The sequence below is a fragment of the Epinephelus fuscoguttatus genome, linkage group LG21 (genome assembly GCF_011397635.1).
Source record: "Epinephelus fuscoguttatus linkage group LG21, E.fuscoguttatus.final_Chr_v1".
Taxonomy (NCBI): Eukaryota; Metazoa; Chordata; class Actinopteri; order Perciformes; family Serranidae; genus Epinephelus; species Epinephelus fuscoguttatus.
The window spans coordinates 24,980,739-25,004,271 of NC_064772.1; the positions used below are offsets into that span (position 1 = coordinate 24,980,739).

Here is a 23,533-nt window from a genome sequence, read left to right on the forward strand (position 1 = left end):
GTCTTTTATAACGTTTAAAGTAGGTGTGTTTCTTCTTCTGACCAGAAAGTGGGCTTTTCCCTTGGGCATGCATCTCTACTGAAGCGTTGCAAACTGTTGGCGAGCTGCTCTGTGTACAGCGCATCCATGACAACGCATAGAGCAGACCCTTAAAAAGGCAAGAGGCAGTGTATCGCAAACTGCAGTAAAAAGCCCAATTGAGATACATGTTCTGCATGGTTTGCAGTGGTTAGCATCGTAACCTCACAGCAAGAGGGTTCCTGGTTCGAACCTCAGGGTGGGGGAGCCCTTCTGTGTGGAGTTTGCATGTTCTCCCTGTGTCACTGTGAGTTTTCTCTGGGTACTCCAGCTTCCTCCCACAGTCCAAAGACATGCAGGTTAACTGGTGACTCTAAATTGTCCGTAGGTGTGAATGTGAGGGTGAATGGTTGTCTGTCTGTGTGTCAGCCCTGAGATAGTCTGGTGACCTCTGCAGGGTGTACCTGGCTGGGGATAGGAACCAGTCGCCTCGCAACAGCAACAACAACCCCTAACAGTATTAGCAGTTACAGAAAATGAATGCGTGACTGAATGTGCTGTATACATGTACAAAAATGCCTCTAAAACCAGAGTTATAACAGCATATCCCACATGTCTTAATTGGAAAATGCATTTTAGAAATTTGGAAAATCCAAATGGAAAATGCTGTTTACATGACCTGTATCAAATTAACAATGGTGTCATATTTGGAATAATAGTGGAAGATTAATGTGCATGTAAATGTAGTCATTATTGCATTGTTTGACTGTAGTTGTGTTCTGTTTTGTCACAGTGAGGAATGACACAAAGTCTCATATATCTATCTAACAAAGCAGCTTCTTGGCTCCTGGTGGCCTCCAGGAAGTCCCCTAATAGATTGTATTGGGACCGCAAAAAGGCTTAAGAGCAACACACGCTGGCTGCGTATCATTGCATCATTCGACAAGTGTCAATTAGTGTTGGTGTTCTAATCCAGGGAGCTAAAAAATTGCTGCTTTTCTGGGGAGTTGAAGTGCGTGGTGAAGTAGGACAGTGAAATGCCGACAAGCGTCAGCCAGCGTCATCTTCAAGCTGGCTTACTGATGCTCCTGTTGTGCAGGCTCACATAAAAAACAATTTTTGGTGTGCATTACAAACTGGCATGTGTTTTTTCGTGAATATCCCCTTGTAATGGGAGCTATTCCTTATGATTGTGTGGCTTTACATCATTAGGATAAAGCCTCCGTTATCCATTTGACTTTTACGAGTTTGTGTGAAAGCCCACTCGGATTCAGAATGAGAAATGTCTCATTTAGCCAAGTATAACAGATGCATCTGGAATGTGAAGCAATGAATCATGCCGACCTGACAGAGACACAGTACACGCTGCAGGACTGACACGCTGCAGGTAGGTTCAGGACAAAGTGAAACAGCACAGGCTCACGAGTTAGGAGGAAAGAAAGGTGGTCAATATGACAGAGCGAGAATCTGTGTGTGTCTTCCAGTTGACCCTCTGTCCCACAGAGAGCAGTGTGCCAACACTGATTAGAAGAATAGACAGGAAGAGAAACAGCAAGGATTAAACAGCCTCTCAGGGTGTGTTGTTTGTGTGTGTGCTTCTGCAGTATCTGATATCTGATGTGTACCTGAGAAACAACCAAAACTACAAGGACTAGATAGAAGGGAATGAAAGGATGAGAGGAGTGTTTAGACGGAACGCCTCTGAACAGAGTTCAGATACCTTTATCTGGCCATGCACACATACATAACCACAAATGTTTGTGCTGACAGACACAAAGACACACGTATGCAGAAGTGCACAAAACCCACACACATACACACATGGTAATTTTTCACAGCGGAAAGACAAGTCAAGATAAAACGTTTTCTCTGAATGATCGGCACAATGTGAGTATGAGCGATGTATTATTTTCACACTCAAGTGCAACCCCAGAATAACAATGTCTCCAACTGTACTCCGCTATGCATGAAGTGTTTATTCTTGTTCTCTCTGACGATAGTTTTTAATTAAGACCCCATTCAAACCATCAGCAGCAAATTCTAATCATCAAAAGAGGTTTGTTACTTTCCAAAAGTTTTGCTAATAATGTCTGAATGTATTGTACAGGTTAAGACATACCAACAGTGTTTCATTTCCACTGGGATTAGGGACGAAGACAGAGGCACAATGTTCTTCCACATGAGGAGAGTGAAGTTAATTAAGACCAAAGAATTCTTTCCTTTTTTTAGAAATTCTGTTCATCGGTTAAGTAATCATTTTGTCCACTTGTTATGGCCACCACCTCACAATACAGTTTCTGTTAACTGTTAAAAAATATAGTGGGTGGGTTTGCCCATGCGTAGACGTGTGCAAAATGTATTATTCTGAGTGCTATCAAGTGTGGAGCAACTGTGGCAAAAGCTGTGCCCTCTTACAGCAGGGTGGGATGTGTTTCTGTGCAAAGTGTTAAAAACAGACTGGTCCAGAAAACAACTGGATGTTCCTGACTGACTGACTGACTGACTGACAGACTCCATATTGTTGAAATGTGCAGGTATGACAGGTGGAACATAGTGCACCATGTACCCCTGACTGCAGTCAGAGGCTTTCCAGTGAATGGCACAGTTTACAAAGACAGAGATAATCACCACAACATTAATAACTTTGTGCATATCATTGCTTGAAGTGAGAGTTTTTGTAACGTGTACATAATATAAACATTTCCTATGCTTACCTCTCTCTGTAGCTGTAGTAAATTGCACACCATGCACCTGCCACCTGTAATAGCCAGTTCATATAGTATTCAAGTGTATAAGTGCAGCCCGCTATCATTCTTAGATGTATAGCACTTAGTTCACCAGGCTTACACAATGCTTTCAGTTTCCAGCTATTACCTGAATACATCAATAGTGATGGAAACAGTTGGCACTGACCTGTTTTTTTTTTTTATTTTATCTAATTTTTTTATGAGTAGTTTTCACTCAGAAAATGCATTAAGAAAGTAGATTAAAGCATTAAAGTAGAGTGTAGAGACAGTAAGGAGTCACTTACTTTATGTAGGGAGCAGAGCACTGGCCAGCATGCTCAACATGTTGCTGACTTTCAGAGTAGAGGATCTATCATTTGGAACCTACAGAAAGCCTAGTACCTTCTATGCACATGAGGTCATAAGGCAAAAGTTTCATGGGTAAATTCACAAAAGGATTGCGCTGCATTTGCAACCACTAAACCTGCACAAATAAAAGAGAAAGAAATTCTTAAAGCACCCACAAAGGGTGAATGCACCCCTAACTACACTGCCAAGCAAATGACATCTCTATATTACTGTGTCATTTGCACATATTTAAATTAGGTAGTATTCATTTGGAGTATAATTGGCCCCTTTCTATGGAAATGAGCCTCACAGCAAAAATAGTCCAGTTCACAAACATCAATGCTACAAGACACACACAGTTCCAGTGAAAGTATTCAGACACGCACTGACAGACTTCTTCTTTTGAAATCCCAAATATGGTTTCTTTCTGTCATGTTTAAAATCGTCGCCTGAAGTTTTGAAGAATGCCTCTGCACCTCGTGGGTCAGGACCTGTAGCTCGCGGTCTGAATATTTTACTTTCTTTTTTCTTTGCAATTGTTCTGCCCACTGTTCTTCTTGGCACAAAGGCAACTTTATACTACACCACATGGTTAACTGTAATCAGATGTGACAAAGAGCAAATGGCACTCACTTTATGGGCGTGTTTGTGCCGCAGTATAATTAGCGCAATGTCTTTTGTGAGTTAAAGCAGTTTCAAGTGATGCACAAATCATGGTGCTGTCAGAGGCCGCAATCCATTCTTTGTGAATTGGGACTGGTGCGCCTACACATGCTATCCAACACGTTCTCATTCCAACTCCTCGACTATTGCTGCCTTGTCAGTGGACTTTGCATCTAAGTATGATACGTAGGTACCCTCCTGCATCTGCTGTTGACATTCTGGGAGGGCATGTCAATTTACGCTTGTTATGCATACAGTCTTTTTATAAACGTCCATTTATAAAGTAGGTAAAACACCTTGTTTTTAAGATTATTTCCTTGTGCAACAAAAGTCTGTGGTTACATTTAGACAAAAACATCATGGTTTGGCTCAACATTCATACAGGAAGAGAATACGACAGGCTCCTGGGTGAAAGTCCAGGGTTTGTTGGACAGACACCCACCCACCTCCCCTACTTGCGATTATATAGGGATATAAAGGGACTTTCCATTTCATTGTTGCCAGCGGAGTTACAAAGTGATGCTGCCCGGTGGTGTATCATACTACCTTTTTGCGTTGGTGTCTGACACCAACATCACTGATAAAGCGGCAGTATTTTACAAGTTGGAAATGAAAACAGGCTGCGTTGTCATGGGTTACTGAGAATGCAATTTTTTCACAGCTAATTCATTCAGTCTAAACTGAATTAGTGCAAACCTTCCAGTCTGGCTTTAGGGGCCGTACGTATGCTGCGTTTTTCACACTCTCCAATGCATTGTTTTCAATGAAGACGTGCATCAGGCACGCTCCAACGCCAGAGCAATGCCGTTGCTTCGCACATGTTTTCACAAGCGCCCATTTCTGAGATAAACTGAGTTCATCTTTGGAACACAGCAGCGTGCACCACATGTCATGTGACCAGGGACAACCAATCACAGCTGACAGATATCCTTCCCTTCTTTTGTAAATATCAGTCTGTGATAAATATGGAGATCATTTTAATGCAGGGCTACCCAGAGCTTTACATATGTCTCACGGACAAAATGCCCACACACTTATAAACAGTGCCTGGAAGAAGATCAGCTCTGCACTCAGGATTTCAGGTAAATGGGCTATGGTACTGTGCTTGTTGAGGTTGCTTGGCAACCTCAGACGCAACCTGCTGTCGCGCTCTTGAAATTTGGCACAAAACAGGCCCCTTAGCCTGCTTCCCTGTATACGAGACAGCTCTTCTGAGGGTCACAAGGGCCCTGCTTTGGTAAAAAAATACAGGAGAATGTGATCCTATTTATTTTAGATCTGCCTGTTCCACTGCCCATGCAGTGCTACTTGACCTGCTTTAAAAATGTGTTGGCATTTCAGACACGACACTACCATGGTTCAACAGACATCATAGAGCAATCCATATCTTAATAGGTAAGACAACCTTTAACTTTAACTATACTCTACAGCCTGGTGACCTTTGTTCTATCTCATTTTCTCTATAAAGTCTTCCACAGAGTAAAATTATCAAAAGCTATGAACCCAACTATTTCAAAAGTCTGCTCAAGTTCAATGTCCAGGAGTTTTCCACAACTTAACATCAAATAAAAGAAGTGTCCTTTTGCTCCCCCCGACTGTTCAAAAGCCTCGCACATTGTCAACAGGGGGAATCTGAAAAAAAGAGATGAATTAAAGAGACTGGAGGTGTTCTCTTGATTCAACCTCTGATGAGCCGTCCACAAAGGTCATGCAGTCGTGCCTTAACAACCAGCCGAGAATCATTTTGAAAGTGAAACCGCTCCTCTCAGCTGCTGACATGGAGAAAGTCATTAAGGCATTTTCAGTATTTCCTCTCAATTAGGCCATTGTAACTGCAGCCCTCCTGCCTCACTCAAAGGTCCCTTTAACACCTGCAGCTAATCCAGAACGCTCAAACCAGTCTTCACTTTTCTGTGAAGGCACCCTGGTAGCTTTGAAGTTATTTTTAAGATCTCGCTGATAATTCTAAAGCACAGTGTGATTTAGCTCCTGGCTACATTACTGACCTTTTCACTCTCTCTGAATCTGAGCACATCTTGGCGTCCTCTGTCGAGACCCCTCCTGTGATGAAGTTACTTCTTGCATGTCCCTGAATCAATCATCAATTAATTACATTTCAAACCCCTCATCTCTCACAGGATTCCTGTTTTTATCGATATAATCATCTTCACAATTACACTTGTTGGTCCAAGCTTTGGCTGACACGATATCAGATTTTCACTACACTATTATCATGGCCAAAAGAGCTTCTGTTTTATCTCAGTCTTGGCAAATGAATTACACTTAAAATATGTGTAGGGAGGTGGAGTCTGTGACTATAAGAGTAGAGAATCGTACAAAAAGAGCAATTGGACCTAATGGATAGTGAAAAGGCAACCAGATGGCGTTGGGTGGCGGAAGACAAAGCGAGAAGAGTAAGGCACAGAAGTGATTAAGGAGGTGCTTAATTACTTACATGAAATTATCATATGTGTATTATGTGTACCACCTCTGCTCCGATGTACTCATCACTGGATTGTGAAACGGTTTTGCCATGCTGCAGATTAATCAAAATACCGAAGCATCAACAGCTACAGCTCCACAGCACACATATGTATCCATGACACACTTACTATCTCCTTGGCAACGGAGTGGTCCGACAGTGAGCCTGGCCTCAGACCCCGGTCTGTTGGTGTCACCCACGGCAACCTGGCTGACTGGCAGGTGTTCTTTATACACCAGGAGACCAGAATCTTCTCTCCTGTAAGACAAGATGAAAGAAACACTCAGACAGAAGGAAAACGAAGAAGATTATTAAAGATCCTCACCTTGCTGTGTAATTAAATCTGAAATTTCTGCATCCTTTGCTGTTTGGAAACCTTTTTGTACTTTGCACATTTGTGATTATATGGCGACACTATTCATAACCTCTGAGTGTAATTCCTTGGCTTTGACGGAGTACTCGTAGTGTGTTTATATGCAGCATTTACAGCAGACAAAGAAAGGTCATTATGACATGAAGGAGGAAAGGCTAATGCTGAAAATGAAATACGTCTCCTTGTACGGGAGGCAGAGAAACAGTGTTACAGCAGGAAAACATGACAGCTGTATGTATATAATTATGTTACAAAAGTATGCCTATATGCCGTTAGATGCTAACTATATTTAATAAGTATAACTAAATGTAATTAGTGTTTTGACAGGCGGTGTCTGTAAATATGTTTGGAACTACGTGTGGATATAAACTGACATGAGCAGCGGTACGTCTAAAGTAAGAAGGAAGAAATATGGAGGTGGTTACAGACATAATTGCAATATGACAGTTTGCCCATATGCATGTGGGTTTACAACTGTACAAAATTATATTTCATTTACTTCATGTCGCTTGCTATTTTTTCCTTTTAGAATATTTCTTTATATGAATATTCTACGTTTGTCAATTTTCTCTTAATATTAGTGTTATATAAATACTTTAAAGCTATTGTGACTATTGTGTGGATTAAAAAACTCAGTAAACATATTAATAATAAAATAAAATAATGATAATTCAATTCCTTTTGTTGTCATTGTAAATGAATGCAACGGAATTAAACGCACAGAATAAAATGGAACTTGTTTAAAAGTAATAAAATACTAATAAAGGAGGGGATAAAATATCATTCATTCATACTCTAAACACACACACACACACACACACACACACACACACACACACACACACAAGCAGTGCCAACATATGCCGTGAACATAAATTAAAGTTAAAATTATTTTATAATTATTATTATTATAATTATTTTGCACACAATGTAAGCATAAACATTAAAGGGACATTGTGAAACATTTTTAGTTGTTTATTGGCAAAAATCGATGTCTGCATTCATAAATATGTCATCATTGGTGTATTATTACCTCCACCAATAATCTGACCTATTCTCGTAAAGGGAAAATTTGGGATTTGTTTGTACATTGTGCGGGTAAGTCATCTGGGAGGTTCCATAACGTTTCGGCATCTTGAGAATACCTCCGCCAGCAAGGGACATACAGCCCCGCCTTCGGCATTTTGGTTGAGAGCCAGGCCAGAACTGCGTGACTGAGGAGCAAGAGGTGCTTCACTACTACCCCGGCTCTACACTGTGTGCACAATTATTAGGCAAGTTGTATTTATGAGGATTAATCTTAATATTGAACAACTACAGTGCTCTTGGTCAATCCAAAATGTTAATAAACCTCAAACTTGAATATTTAAGAAAGTAAAAGTGAGGTTTTGGCTTTCTTAGGAGAAAATCCATGTGTGCACAATTATTGGACAACTATTAGTGTGCAGAATTATTATGCAACTAAATGAAAAATGAAAATTTTCACATCTCACTTGTTTATTTTCATCTATTAAAGTGAGAATAATAAACAAACAACTCAAAATCTACAAACATACATTTCTGACATTTCAAAAAAAAAATTCAGTGACCAATATAGCCACCCTTCTTTTCAATAATGGTCATAAGCCTTCCATTCATGGAGTCTGTCAGTTTCTTGATCTGTTGACGATCAACTTTTTGTGCAGCAACAACCACAGCCTCCCAGACACTGTTCAGAGAGGTGTACTGTTTTCCTTCCCTGTAAATCTCCCGTTTAAGAAGGGCCCACAAGTTCTCAATAGGGTTTAGGTCAGGTGAGGAAGGGGGCCATGTCATTATTTTTTCATCTTTAAGGCCTTTACTGGCGAGCCACACAGTGGAGTACTTCGATGCATGCGATGGAGCATTGTCCTGCATAAAAATCATGGTCCTCTTGAAAGATGCAGACTTTTTCCTGTACCACTGCTTGAAGAAAGTGTCTTCTAAAAACTGGCAGTAGGTTTGGGAGTTCATTTTGAGTCCATCTTGAACCCGAAAAGGTCCAACTAGCTCATCTTTAATAATACCAGCCCATACCAGTACCCCACCTCCACCTTGCTGGCGTCTGAGTCGAAGTGGAGCTCTGTGCCCATTACTGATCCAGCCACGGGCCCATCCATCTGGTCCGTCAAGAGTCACTCTCATCTCATCAGTCCATAAAACCTTTGAAAAATCTGTCTTCAGGTATTTCTTGGCCCAGTCTTGACGTTTCAACTTATGTGTCTTGTTCAGTGGTGGTCGGGTTTCAGCCTTCCTTACCTTGGCCATGTCTCTGAGCACTGAACACCTTGTACTTCTGGGCACTCCAGGTAGGTTGCAGTTCTGGAATATCACAGCGCTGGAGGATAATGGGTTCCGGGTAGCTTTATGTTTGATTCTTCTCAAATCTTTTGCAGTTAATTTGCGTCTTTTTTCTCAACACCTTTCTTGCAACACTGTTGACTATTTGCAACAAACCGTTTGATGGTTCTGTGATCACGCCCCAATATCTTGGCAATTTCAAGAGTACTGCATCCCTCTGAAAGACTTTTTACAATTTTTGACCTTTCAGAGTCAGTTAAATCTCTTTTTTGGCCCATTTTGCCTGAGGAAGAGAAGCTGCCTAATAATTATGCACACCTTGATATAGGCTGTTGATCTCCTTAGGTCACACCCTCCCTCGTTAGACAAATACACATCACCTGATATGCTTAAATCCAATAAGCATTCAAGTTTATACAGCTTGGAGTTGGAGAATATGCACAAAAATGATGATATGGTCAAAATACTCACTTGCCTAATAATTGTGCACACAGTGTACTGCAGCATAACAGAGAGCTGCTGAAGGAGAAAGGTAATGCAATCACAGGCCAGCGCTGCTGTTAGCCACTGTTAGCGGCGCTAACAGCTGTTAGTGGCGCAGTGATGCGGGGAGAGGAATGAGGTGTGTGAGGTTGAGCCACTTGTCAGTTGTCAAAAGACAAGACGTGACTGGTTTGTTTAGAAAAAAAGCACATAGGTCAGTATGCATGTTTCATAAACTCAGCATTACATAACAAAAATGGCCAAAGGATGGAATATGAAATCAATCAATAATAAATAAATAACTTGTTGCAGTCCATTGATGGATGTATGGATGGGCTGATATTAAAGCAATCTATAGTTGATAGGGAGAGTGAATCAACAAAATCGAACAATCAGAGGAATGAAATTAATCAAAACAAATTATACATATGTAAAACTATTGATTACTTTTTCCTGCTTTTACATTCACTAGTTGACTGACAGTGCCCTAATAATACTTCAAACAAATATCTACATCACAGGCTTTGAAGTGGGAATGAGTTTGAGTGTGAAATGTTATAAATTCTTAACAGAACTGTTTAATTTTAACTGTTCGTTATTCACTGCCATCAAGAAATAAAACAGTAAGATCTACATTATGGCTTTGTATACGCTTTGTGTACCCATGTATGTGTGTGTGCATACATATGTGAGTGTGTGTGTTCCTATGTACTGCCAAAAATATGGGTAATGAGTGGAAATAGAGTTATATGGGTAATATTTCATAAACGCACTCAGCCAAACAATGAGACATTAATGCATACATTATTAATGGAGAGAACCAGACAGAGTAAGACTTATTTGTGATCTCATCAGTTTTAGAGATGAAGAGGGAGACATGAAAGTAAATGAAATCTCTCCTTCTTGCTAACACTCAGTAATTACTCACAGACAGACATAGAGTATGTACACACATGCATGCACACACCCACCCACAGACAGGGACGCAATTGGTTTAATGAGAATATCCATCAGCTGGCTAAAGGAGCTTTGAAACACAAACTGTTGGTTCTGGAGGCAAACATGCCTCTTAAATAAACGCATCACTGATGATGGCATTCATCATTCAGTCACTTTGAAGTTAGACACCTCATCAGACTGTCCGGCTGAGGCAGGCTCTGAGCTGACAGATTAATGCAAACCTTAGCATTAGCAGTGCGGGCGATTTTACATACTCTCACCACAGTGAATTGTCCCATCAAAGAAAACCCATGACATATTTCACTTTGAAGTTGAGTTGATACAGCAACACAATCACTGTTGCCATATCAGCTACGCTCTTTCAGGCAGTATGTTATTTGTGGGGGTTATGGCAAAACTGTGAGATATTTTTATATGTAAATGTCAACCAAAATTAAAGTCTCTGTAACAGAACATATATTTATTAAGAGTATTGTAATAAGCACTTAATATGCTGACCTTTTTTTGAATTTTCATTTTAAAGTGCGATTATTTTTGTACAGTTGCACATCTGAGGTACGGTGCTTCAAAAAACATTTTATACTGTTAAAATCAAAGTTTAAGCAGCTCCTGTGACCAGCTGAGACAATCTGTGGGTGGGCTGAAGAACAAACACTCTTGGATCCCTGAAGAACCTTTGAACAAGGCATTTAACTCCTAACTGTTCCACTGGAGCTGCTTGGTGGCTGATAGTAAGTGGTGCTGGTAATACTGGGCAGATCCCAGTGGTGAGAATCTTTACTTCAAACATTTAATTCAGGTAATTAAAAAGCATAAGTGTCTTTGTTGAAATGTCCACGCATTATTGATTGTAATTACAGTAACTGACCGTTCACTAAGCCCCATCCCACTTGGTTACTGTTGCTATGCATATCAAGTTTTGCACTCGAGCACTGCATGTGTGCACTTTGCACTAAATGTGGCATATATACAAAAGCAGCCTCTGATTTCTAGTTGATGACTGTAGATTTCACTGAAATTAAAACTGTCTTCAACAGATTTAATCTACTCTCATGCTGTGTCTCAATTTGCCTTCTTCCGTACTTACACTTGCAATTTTGAGTGCATAAATGCATTCACATTGACAATTATGGCTGAATGCAGTGCACTATGAGTACTTGGATGGTGTACACAAAACTAGGCCCTGACTAAGAATTTTCCTAGCTGACCAACAGTCGTCATTTAGGGCCATTAGTCGACTAGCCACCTGCATGTTTACGATATTAATGTAATTATTAAATGATACATTTTGGGCGGGGCAACACAATGGTTTGAGTTGAAGGTGTGAGAAAGAATAGTATCAGTAACATTATTAAAGGGCCAGTGTGTAAAATGGGTTGAAAACAGTGACATCAGTGGTCAAATTCTAGATTGCTGGGCTCACTCACTCACCCCTCCCGTCGGGTAAATGACGGTGGCCTCGTAGGGACAAAAAGCCTTGCGCACGAGTTTTTCAGGAGTAGGTCTATCTAGTGATGAGGTGAATGTTTATTTAGAAATCTAAACCATGTTACGATATTGTAATGAATCCCTCACGAGCAGGAGACCAGAGGAGCGTTCGTTTATTTGAGCACTCCAGAAACTCCGGTAACACTCCAGGGGGTAAAAGACTCTTCTAGCGTAACAGACACACTTCATAACTTTACACACATACTCGTTTACGATACTAAGTGGGGACCCCCTTCCCCTCTCTGCTCCGCCAATCTCTAGCCCGCACACTGACTGACAGCGTAGCCTGTAAACAGAGCTCAGCTGTTTATTTAGCCTAGCGATATCTCCGGACTATAGTAGCTGCAATGGACGACTTTGAACGTGATTTTGAAGAGTTTCTTGTAGTGGACACAGACCCAGAGCCATACCTGTTTGAGCCGGAGCATACAGATGAGGAACTCCATGTGTTTGATGCTGAGTGGGCGAGAAGAGAGGCTGAATGCACAGAATGGGATTCAGTGCTACTGCTACCATCGTTGGGGAGATATATCATCAGGAGGAAAAGCGCCGCAGAGAGTGCATCACAAGGAGTGAAGCTGCGTCTTCTTTTCCTCGCAGATGACGGTTCGGGTTCATTCTCTCCTGTTGCGTGGTAAGTGTGGTCCATTCGCAAACTTTATAACTAAAAAAACTTTTCACTACTCTCTATCGACAAACTACTAACACTCTGCTGTTTCCTCCTCCTTCTTCCTTCCTTCCGCTGTCTTCGTTGGTTCATTTATACATGCAAAACGCGTTCTCTGGATGGCTGGATTGTCCACTCGGTCTGCCATGGATACATGGCGGCGCAAGATGGCGACCTCTCTAAAGCAAGGCCCTTGCTATATATATATATGTATATATATAAAAGCATAATTATAAGGCTACGAAAACCAAACGAATTTTATTTTATAGCGATCATACACTTGTATGAACATATTAATGGGTAGAATATTCAGATTCAGATTCAGATTGACAATAAACCATGCCAAATATTACACACTGGCCCTTTAACACTGTGCCACATTACAGAGAAATACAAAACTGTACTAATGAACCTTCATTAATATAGGCCTATATTTTATCTACAAGTACACGTCACACACTGAGCGAGCCGCCTGTTAATGACGCTGTGGGCTAATGGGCATGTAGCTACTTCCATGTTTCACATGATGCGTCATGTTTGTAGTCGACCAATGAAGATGAGTTTACATATCACCTTGGGTTCGTCCTTCACCTTCTCAAAATGATCCCACACTTTGGATTTCCTGCCTGACATGTTATTAACTAGCCTGTGGAATAACTGCAGGTCCATGACTTTTGTCTGACTGCTGAGCGTGGCCACTTTCTGTGTCTGTCCTTTCAAATTAAATTCCCTAATGGTCCAGTCATATAGAATTAGATGTTTTTTTTTGACAAGGAGCAGCTTCGAATAGAATTTCACGTTTCTTGTGGATTTTCTTCTGTGACTAAGCAACCAACGAAATCTTGCTGATTAAGTCGACTAACATTTGGTCAACTATTAGGGGACAACACTACACTAACAATCACAAAGTTGAGTGCGAAACGCTGGACATTTCTCACCCTCAAGGTGTCGTCATCTTGGCTATGTAACAGAAGAGGAGGGACCACCAAACATGACAAAATGGTGGTCGAGGAAGCAGTGGTGTTTGCAACAAGCTGATGGATATTTTGGTGGGTGATAATCATGGTCAAATGTTGGCAGTTACGCTCCGTCCGGTTGCAATTTTCCACTGCTATCGTAATTTTTAAATGCACAACAGCTATGTTTGATTTGAGAAAACACTACCCTGTTGAAATACTCGCACTACGCAAGTAAGTACACATTGCAATGGAAGCATCCGACTTGAGACACATCAGTCTCAGGCTGACTTAAAAATGCACTTGATGCCTATGTCACTGTGCTAAAAGACAGAAGCTAAAGCTACATATCCCAGACAAAAAGTCTGCTTTCCCACCAGCTTATGAACCATGAAAGAGAAATAGAGATAAAGAAGTAGTGCTGCTCTTGTATTGCAAGGTAGAGCTAGTTAGATGTAGTATTAAGGTACAGTGTTGACAAATAAAAACACTGTCACATTGTGTACTATAAAAGCATACTTGGATAAGAAGTAAAGATAACAACAGTTTCGAGCAATATGTTACGAGAGAAAAGCCTTTGAGGATAAAGACTAAGCATTGTGTTTGAGGAACCTAATACTATTTTGGTAAACAGCTTTGGCTCTTAGACAGTATATGTGCCATAGAGCCTCTGATAACCCAGACGCACTGTAGCGTTAGTGATAGGGCAAATCTGTGAAATTGAAGTGGGATGGATACAGCTGGGTGCTTAAAGGAGCATTAAGCAGAATGCACAGCAGAATGATGCAAATAACAGATGTGCTGACTCGGCTGTATGAACGTCCCCACATGACCCGCTATGCTCCGCTGCAGTGGGTGGACCGGGTGTGACCAAGAACTTTTCACTGGCAGCTGTTTCTGCAGACTTTAATTAAAGTCAATGCATAACCGAAACTGTAGAGAAGTTAATCAATACGATACAAATTGTTTGTGCTCCTGCTGAACTTTTACGTGACAGTCTGACTTACCATTGTTTATGGTCGGCATCGCAGTTGCAGTCATACTTGGGGTCAGTGCAGTTCCTGTCGATGCCACAGGCACATTTCTGGATGCCGGGCCCTGAGCCTCCCCAGTAGAAGTGCTTCTCGCTGCCCCGACCTACCCACCAAGTGTAGGGGGTCCCATCTGGGAAGCAAACACAAAAACACAAAAAATATATAAGTTCCTTCCAAGAAAAAGAACAGTCATGTCCCCACTGGTTTCGAGCTAAATACAACATATTCACTGTTTCCCTTCCGGAAAACACAAACTTTTGTGGAGGCAATTAAGTTGTGTTACTAAACTGTCCAAACTCCTTCCCATTGTAAGTGATTAATTGTTAAATCATTCAGTGTTTGAGGCTTTTGTCGCATTAATGTGATTTATATTGACAGCAAGCAGCTGCATGGTGAATGTAATTCATTTGCTCAACATGTTTTACACAGCTGGATGGTAAATGCCTTTGAGACAGGCAGGCACACTTAGTCATAGATCACACCTGTGATTTTAGAGATCTGCTAAAACACAGACTCAGCGCTGCATTTACATTTATCTTTTGCATTGTTATGTGCGAATCAGTGTTTATATAAGTGTCTCCGTGAACGTAGGCTCCTCTGAGCACATCTGTTGACACACAAACACCTCTTTGTGTGCCTGTGAGCGTGCATGTGTGTGTGTTTTAATGAGTGGGTAAAAGGTGAAGGATCACTGCTTTTCAATAAGAAATGTAATATTGTTTTCTTTGCCTTGGATAACGTATTCTGGCAGGAGACAGTAAATAGGTAGAGAGATAGGTGTAAATATTTTGGTGCCTGGAAATACATCACAACAACAGCAGGGGATAATGAAACAATATTACATTTCCCTCTTTATTCAAGGAAAATAAGCTGCATTGTCAATATCGCTTTGTCAAATTCTTTCTGAGACAATGAAATCTCCTGAGCCACATTCTTTACAGGAGGGGATTGAAGCTGACTTTTGATGCAGCACAATTGCATTGAGAGGTGTGATATACTGTATTGTATTATTACACTTTTTTATAATCCGAACTGGAGCTAAACTCCAGGTGGAAGCTGCAGGTGTGTCTGTATGTGCTTATATATATATTTTGTGTGTGTGTGTGTGTTTGGCCTTGGTGACCTGTGGGTTTTATTGTCCTCATAAAGAGAATTAGCCTCATCTCTCTTCAGGCTGCTGTTCAGACAAGCCATTGTCAATAGGATTAACACTGCCTGCTCAAGAGACCTCACAATCCTCTTCCTTTGTGTGGACACATATGTGCATTTGAGTGTGTGTGTGTTGGGGTACTTCTATACAAGTGAGAACCGAGTTTGAAATTAAGACCTTCACAGATAGGTCAGTGAGGTCCCCAACCACAGCCAACTAAGCTAAGCCCCAGCCACTTGAAACGCCATCATCTTGCCCCACAGCCTAATTAGTGAGTGTCATGTCATCGTCCTTGAAGACGGTCTGCAGCTACTTTTCAAAGTGAAAGGCAAGTTATGTTGCCTATAGAGACTCATTTCCACCAAGCAGTCTGGCTCAGTTCAGTCCAGTTCATTAAACATTAGAATGCTTATTTTTTGTTAGAAAGCAAAGATGTTTAATGGCTGGACTTGGCAACTCTCTCCAACTCGTCCTTCTTGTTGATGGCGTAAGAGTTTGATGATCCCTTAGCTGCACTGATCAGCTCATCAGCCAGGCACTCGGCAATGATCTTGATGCTCCTGAAAGCAGCGTCTCTTGCTCCTGTGCACAGCAGCCAGATGGCCTGGTTGACTCTGCTGAGAGGCAACGAGTCAACAGCCTGCCTCCTGATGGCACCAGCATGACCAACACAGGAGGGGTCCTCATGGGGTCTGCTGTTCATGATGGCGTTCACCAAGACCTGGAGGGGATTCTCTCCTGTCAGCAGGTGGTTGATCTTAAAGGCCTGCTTGACGATGCGCACGGTCATCATCTTCTTGCCGTTGCTGTGGTCATGCATCATCATGGAGTTGGTAAGACGCTCCACGATGGGGCACTGGCGTAACATCCTCCAGAGTGTGGCAGGTACTTGGCATACTTCTCTTTCACAGGAATGTAATCCTGCAGGGAGATGTCATTGATCTGGACATCGTCAGTGCTCCACTTGCCGAAGAGCTTGATCTCCAGAGACTCAGCCACAGCTGGGGCAGTCTCCCATTCAGTCACTGTGTCTGCTGTTCTGTACCACACTTCTCTGAGACGGAAATAAAGGAAAACTTATTTTTGTATGTCCATCATCAAAAGCTGTGGATGGTACCAATATAACTATAACTGTTCTATTTCGCTGTTTTTTCATCACCCCAATGTTAAGGTATCTAGCATACTGATAAAAGGCAGAGCTAGAAACTTAACAGTCCATTGGTTGGTCAAGAGAGAATCGTCACTCTTGCTCAACAAGGACTTAATGCACCAATGCTCTACTTTTAATATCCCATCAATACTCTAACTCTAATCACTCCAGCCTATTCTTTTTGGTTCTGGAAATGTTGGCTTCCAGTTTTGCAGTCTGCAAGATGCAGACGTTCCTCTGCATTGCCCCTGAAGAGGAAATACAGCAAGAGCAGGATGGAGCAGTGATACAGCTATCTGGTAACAACCCTGCCTACTACTGTCTGCGGTGGAAACAATTAATAGTGCTAGTGGTTTAGGTACATGCCCATATGGGTGTTGTACTGGTCCTAAGAGCACTATGCTTAAAGTGTTTGGGGGAAATGTGGCTTAGGTGTTGTATAACTACAAGACTACATTGTAGGTGGATGATAAGTGATGTTGTAGGCCACTACTTTGACGTAGATGGCCTCTTTCACTCCTCTTTCGAACCATCTGTCTTCTCTGGCCAGGATGTGAACATTGCTGTCCTTGAAAAAATGGCTCTGGCTGCAACTCTGCACCAGTCCATTAGAACTGCAGAAGAGTCATGGATGAGAGGCATAATGTCCTCAAGAATCTCAAGCAAGTCCAGTTGCCTATGACATAGCATTTAAGATTACCATGACCTGGATGACTGAGAATCTCCACCGACATCTTTAGGACAAACCGACTGCTATGTGATCAAAGCAATCCCCCATCATCAGTGAAAACGTTCCAGCATCAACACCAACATATGCTATATTGTGTATTCAAGTACTTTCTACAATGTAGCTTTTTCTATGCATTTTAGCCTTTCGTCCAAATGCAAATTGTGTTTTAGGTCACTTTTTTTTGGGATGAAGATGTTCAGAAACACTGTTTTCTGTATGGACGTGTCTACAGGATTTTTTTTTTTCATCGTATGACTGGCCTGCGTCTTTATCTTTGCTTGTCTTTAGGGTTAAGGTTACATTGTTGCCTGTTGATTTGGCATGCTCTTGACAGCGCCTCAGTTGTGTTTTTGGATGTTTTCATTTGGGCAGGGATTTCTTTAAAACATTGCTGGTATGAACAGGATTTTTTTTAGAACAAAAAAAAAACATTTTCAAAAAACACCCATGTATGTGTGGACTAGGCCTTTATGCTCTTGTGTGTCACTCCAGCTGGCACAAACTCTATAAATACAAAATGGCATAAATATATAAACAGATAAATAAATAACAGACTGTCACACTGAGAATTGAGTTTTAACGTGGGCACATTGGTGTGGTCAGACTTGCGATGTGGCACATCCACTCACGAGTCACACTGAAATGACAACAGTCAGCCTGTCTTGTGTGTGAGCCAAAGGGCACCAAGTAAACAGAGGCATTCAGTGTGAAACAGTGAGTTAATGTCCCAAAAGCTCAAAGTCTCATTCCCTCACTTTCTGCTTGGCCTCTCACTGACCCTGCCATGTCATAACACACCCGATTTGAGTCTTCACTCTTCTAAGCTTTTTAGACAGGTGGGGAGCGAGTAGAATAAGACTGTTTACGTAGAAAAATTCCAACTTGATCCTTTTCATAACCTATTTTTCAGGATGAGTAATGGAAGAAGACAGAGGAGAGGAGAGAGCAGAGGAGAGGAGAGAGCAGAGGAGAGAAGTGGTGTAGGAGTAACAGCAGGGCATCAGGTGGAATGGGAGCTATGTATTGTGCCAGTTAAAGTCTCCTGTGTGATTCAGTTCAAGCTCTGCCAAAACAAACAACTGAGGAGTGGAGAGTGAGGAAGAGGGTGGAGGGGGAGATGAGAGAACGACAGCATGGATGGATGGAGATAGGAGAGATGGAATCATACTGGCAGAGAGTTCATATGGAGAGCCGCAGAGAGAGGGCACTGCCAAGATGAGGCTCGGCAGCATGTTTGTATGTGTGTGAGAGTGCATGTCTGAGAAGGAGTGTGTGTTTGGGTGTACTTAATTCCTGGCTTTAAAAAGCAGGTGCACAGTAATTATCAGAAGTCCCACTAGAGTAAGATTCTTCTTAAGAGCGGTAGCTATGTGTGTGTAGTTTAAAGCAACATTACATCGGGCAGAAAGAAGACAGCAGAGGCTTTTCTGGGTTGAATTTGATGAAATACTGGAGGAGTCATCATGGGGCAGAAGAATAAAAACTGTTAATGATGGAGCAAGGGATTAACTGGTGAAAAACAGACTTTTGTAAAATGAAAGCAGTGAAAGAGTCAGATGTATGTCTTGTCCTGGGGACTGTAGCACTGCTCTGTTGCACCACAATAACAGATAATACCAGTTAATTACAACTTCAGTCACATTCACTAAGTTTTGACCATCATTGTGGACAGAATAATGTTGCACTCATCAAGATGATTGCTACAATCTGGTAACACAGTGACATTGCTAAAAACAAGTCAGATGGGGCATCAAGCACAACCTGCTATTGATCATACAGGTTTTAAACCGACTGTAGCCAGCATTATTTGAAAGAGAAGAAAAAGGAGAATTATAAAATAATTGTGCAAACTGTTGATCACAGTTTCTAGACCAGTGATTCTCAAATGGTGTGTTGGTGGTGGTGTAAACAAATTATTATTGCAATATTTAACTGGGCCTATACAAAAAGCTATGAATGAATCTCTTATTGACTGTATCAGTATGTTATGTGCGCCCATTTCCTAATGAAGAGGCATCTAGCTAAAAAATGTAATTTAATTTAATTGAATAAAAAAAAAACCTTCACAGGGAACCTATTTGTTGCCGTTTTGCATGTGGGAATTACAGGTGTGTGACACATCAGAGTCCCTGATTGGCCCCCAGAGTGAGGGATGATAACAATTAAAAGGAGAAAGCCATGAGTGGGACAATTAATCACTTTACTGTATGGCAGAAATTACAACAAAGCACCAGCGAAGACGACCTGTCTTATTTTTTTCTGTCTTTTGTTGTGATACGAGTGCTAACGCATGTTATGGAAGCTATTGTGCACAGATATAAATACAGATGTACCTTGACATTTTTGGCTGGCCCTTTGGTGTGCCTTGGGCACAAAAAGTTTGAAAACCACTGTTCCAGACCAACTTTGACCTTCTGCACTTGCCGGAGTTTTGTGCACACACATGTCCTGTGCCTTGAGAAATTATCTTCTGTATTCAGGGTTCTCATTCACATTCATTTATTTGTGGCAGCTTGCCATAATGTTTGGATTTGCTGCCACATATTCATTTTCTATTTTTGGAGCTACCATTCTGTAATTCAGAGCACCACACTCTTAGAGCACAGAGCTACTCTGGGGACAGATGGAGTAGGAAAATGCCAGGAGCAGTGAAAGTGAAACTTAAGAGTGCATTGATTATTAAAGAGACAGAACAACAGCGTTCTTATTTAAGTCTTGTCCATCATTCTTTCAACCAACTTTAGAGGAAACCAGCTGTGTTTCCATGGAAACCACGCACCCCCGAGTCCAGTGCTGGGTCTAAAAGTTTGCTTTTACTCGCCTCTGCAGCAGCTGCTCCTCTAATGTAATCCATTGATCGGCTCTGAACAGCTCTGATCGATCTGTCCACAAAATGACTGAGTGATGAATTCTCCACCCTGCAACTCAAACTCAACAAACTGCTGCTGAGGAAATAAATGCCTGTGCTGCATTCAGAGACCCCCCACCAACACACACACACACACACACACACACACACACACACACACACACACACACACACACACACACACACACACACACACACACAGAAAGCTTGCTGAATCATTCCTCTCTGTGGAAAACTACTGCCACACATTGTAATTCCGCGGGAACACTGTCTGATTCTACCTCTATATAAAGTGGTTTAAATACTCTAGCTTATCACCTGTTTGTCTCACTCCTTGAGTTTTATGTCCTGGCAAACTTTATTGTATTCTTATTCCCAGGTCTTGGCAACTACTTTGATAAGTAAAATGTTGTAATCACTGACAGACACAGCAGCCTAAATGATGTAAATAAGACCCATGTTTAAATAAACCAGAATTATCCATTAAACCTCAAAGGATGAATAAATGAAAACACTCCAAGCTGAATTTTCTTGTCCATATCATCTTTATAATCTTAACATCCCTTCCTTATCACCCCTCCTTGCTCTCTCACAGCCAAATCCCCCAACACACATGTTAAATGTTCACAGGAGAGGAGAAAACAGACATGACGGATTGATAAGGCCTGGAGTTGTGTTCTTCCTCTGTCCTCGGGGACAGCCACACAACACTGCTTATTGTGATGGCTTTATCTATCTGTTATTTCAGCATCACACCTACAGACACACTCACCTATTTATCTCTCCTCTTATCCAGAGAGGTTAATGTCTACATCTTCATCATGTCTGCTGTATTTTGCAGAGACTCACACTCCCAAAGCAAAGACAGATAGAGCTGTAGAGAGAAGGACAAGAGAGAGAAAAAGAGGAGCAGGAGAGAGATTGGGAGGTAGTGAGATAAGAGGAATGACAGCAAAAAAAAGAAAGACAGCAATGAAAAAAGATAGAACGAGAGAAAGAGCATGATCGCTGTCTTCATAGTGATAAGAGACCTGTCAGTTTCATCCTTCTTTCATAGCTATTGATGCTTTAGCTAGGCAGTTAGATCCAAAATGACACCCAGAATACTCATATTGAAGTGGAACACCACCTAAATCAGGAATTATTTCCATGGCCTAATAAAGTTCAATCAATACTTATGAACATGAACTACTTTATCAAAGCCAGAAACCAGAGAAGTTAGTCCCAAACTTGTGATGTTGTCAGGTATAAAGTCTGGAGCTGCTCTGAAGACTGATGTTGTGGACCCAAAGAATGTTTATCCTCTTTTTAATATCCAAATGAGCTTTACTCTACTGTAGTGTTCCCAGTTCTTGAACAGAAAATGTGCCCTTAACTCGGAACATTCTCCAAGATGCTCTCAGTGCCATCTATCTTTAACCATTTTAATGAGCAGCTCCAAACTTTACACTTGGTGACATCCAAAATTTGAGTTTTAGCACTCTAGTTTTTGGATTTGGGAGAGTTGTTCATGCTTACTTATATTTATGAATGTCTTAAAGCAGGTGTGTCAAACATACGGCCCATGGGCCAGACCAAAGGGTCCAATCAGGCCCACTGGATGACTTTGCACACCTCATAGTGATGCACTTGTGAAGGCTGAGAGGTGTCAGGTTTCAGGAGCATGGTTAAACAGTAAGTAGCTTTCTTCATATGTAATGCTGCCTCAGAGGTTTTTCCACCCTGACCAGAGCTCTCTGAAAGAGCAATGCATACTTATTCTGGACATATATTAAAGATATGCGAAATATTGTGAAAAGAATCTGGATTAGATTTCTACCTAAAACAATTTTGGTGGATCCTTTTTGCTAAGACACTGCCAAACCATTTGATTTGTAAATGGTTTGTAAGGCAGGGGTTGACTTGACCTGCTTTTTCAATAGCTTCCACTTTAGTTTGGTGTGGAAGGAGCGGATATGTATGGAAAAATGCACCTGTAAAGACTGACTGAATGTAAAAAAAAACAACTGAGACCTGCAATCAAATAGAAAAGAAGAGAATTTTGAAAAAGGGCATAGTTCCCCTTTAATGGCAGGACAACTGCGGCCTTTTACTTCGCAGCAGGGCTACTGAACCATATATAATTTTTATGGTTCATACAAGGCCTGAGCTGAGTAGAGTATTTGTGTCTGTAGGCCACGCCTTAATACTACTTGGGGAAACAGTGATTCTTTACAGTTGTTTCCATGTGAAGCGTATGAAATAGAAATATGTAAATATAAAGTAAAATATGCACCAGATATACGTCAAACTAACCCAATGACCAGAAAAAATGTTGGCATCATATGTCTCTGAAACTATGATTATGTTACATCTGCACGTTACAATTGAAACTTTACATTTCAACAACTCTGTGGTTTATGCGTGGTTAGGTTTGGGCACAAAAACACTTGGTTATTGTTAGTAAAATATTGCTTTTTTTTTTTTAGCTCAAAATACCCAGTTTTGGGGGAACAATCCTGGCAGGATACGCAGAATTGTCAGTTGTAAAAACAACTGCTTTTCATGGCACTATCCCCGCCGACAGGTTACAGCTGGTACTAAATCATGATGGATGGCTGATACAGAAGCAGATTAGACCATGACTTTATTGTGCTTTTTTAAAATGTCAAAACACTGTCTTTGGCTTTGGGTCAAATCTGTTATCAGTTTTTGGGTATGTGCGGAGTTAAGGCTGACATTTCAGGGCCACCAGGTATTGTTGGAAACAGCCTCGTCTTTGGTCAGAGAGGGGAGGGAAGGCTTGGTGGCTGCTTCCAGTTTATCCCAGACTGGTCCGCAGCACACACACACACTTGTGTTCATATAACTCGCATTATCCATTACAAGTACGTACCCAACTCAACACAATGCAAGCCCATGGGCCATGCTTAGATCATATCAAGGGATCACACCCCTGCCAGTCAGACCGTGAACTGAAAGGTCAGTGGGTCCAAAATGGCACTCGACATGCTCAGTCGCTCATATCCCCAGTCTGGGAAATGATGGCTTTTAAGAGAGGCGGTCAGCTGGAGCTGAAATGCCAGAATGGCATTCATAACCCTTAGATTTGGTTTTCTCATAAACCTGTCTCAGACA

General features: G+C 41.4%; 1 protein-coding gene and 1 pseudogene across 1 annotated transcript in view; both read right to left on the reverse strand.

Moving 5' to 3' along the window:
• The window catches only part of cntnap2a (contactin associated protein 2a), a 462,042-nt gene that overhangs the window by 72,462 nt on the left and 366,047 nt on the right, over nucleotides 1-23,533 (reverse strand). Inside the window, exons 16-17 of the mRNA XM_049564641.1 lie at nucleotides 14,491-14,647; nucleotides 6,368-6,495 (exon numbers count right to left, since the gene is read on the reverse strand). Of these exons, the coding sequence (XP_049420598.1) occupies nucleotides 6,368-6,495; nucleotides 14,491-14,647 (285 nt within the window). The remainder of the gene's footprint in view (nucleotides 1-6,367; nucleotides 6,496-14,490; nucleotides 14,648-23,533) is intronic.
• The window catches only part of LOC125882256 (40S ribosomal protein S5-like), a 38,051-nt pseudogene continuing 30,606 nt past the window's right edge, over nucleotides 16,089-23,533 (reverse strand).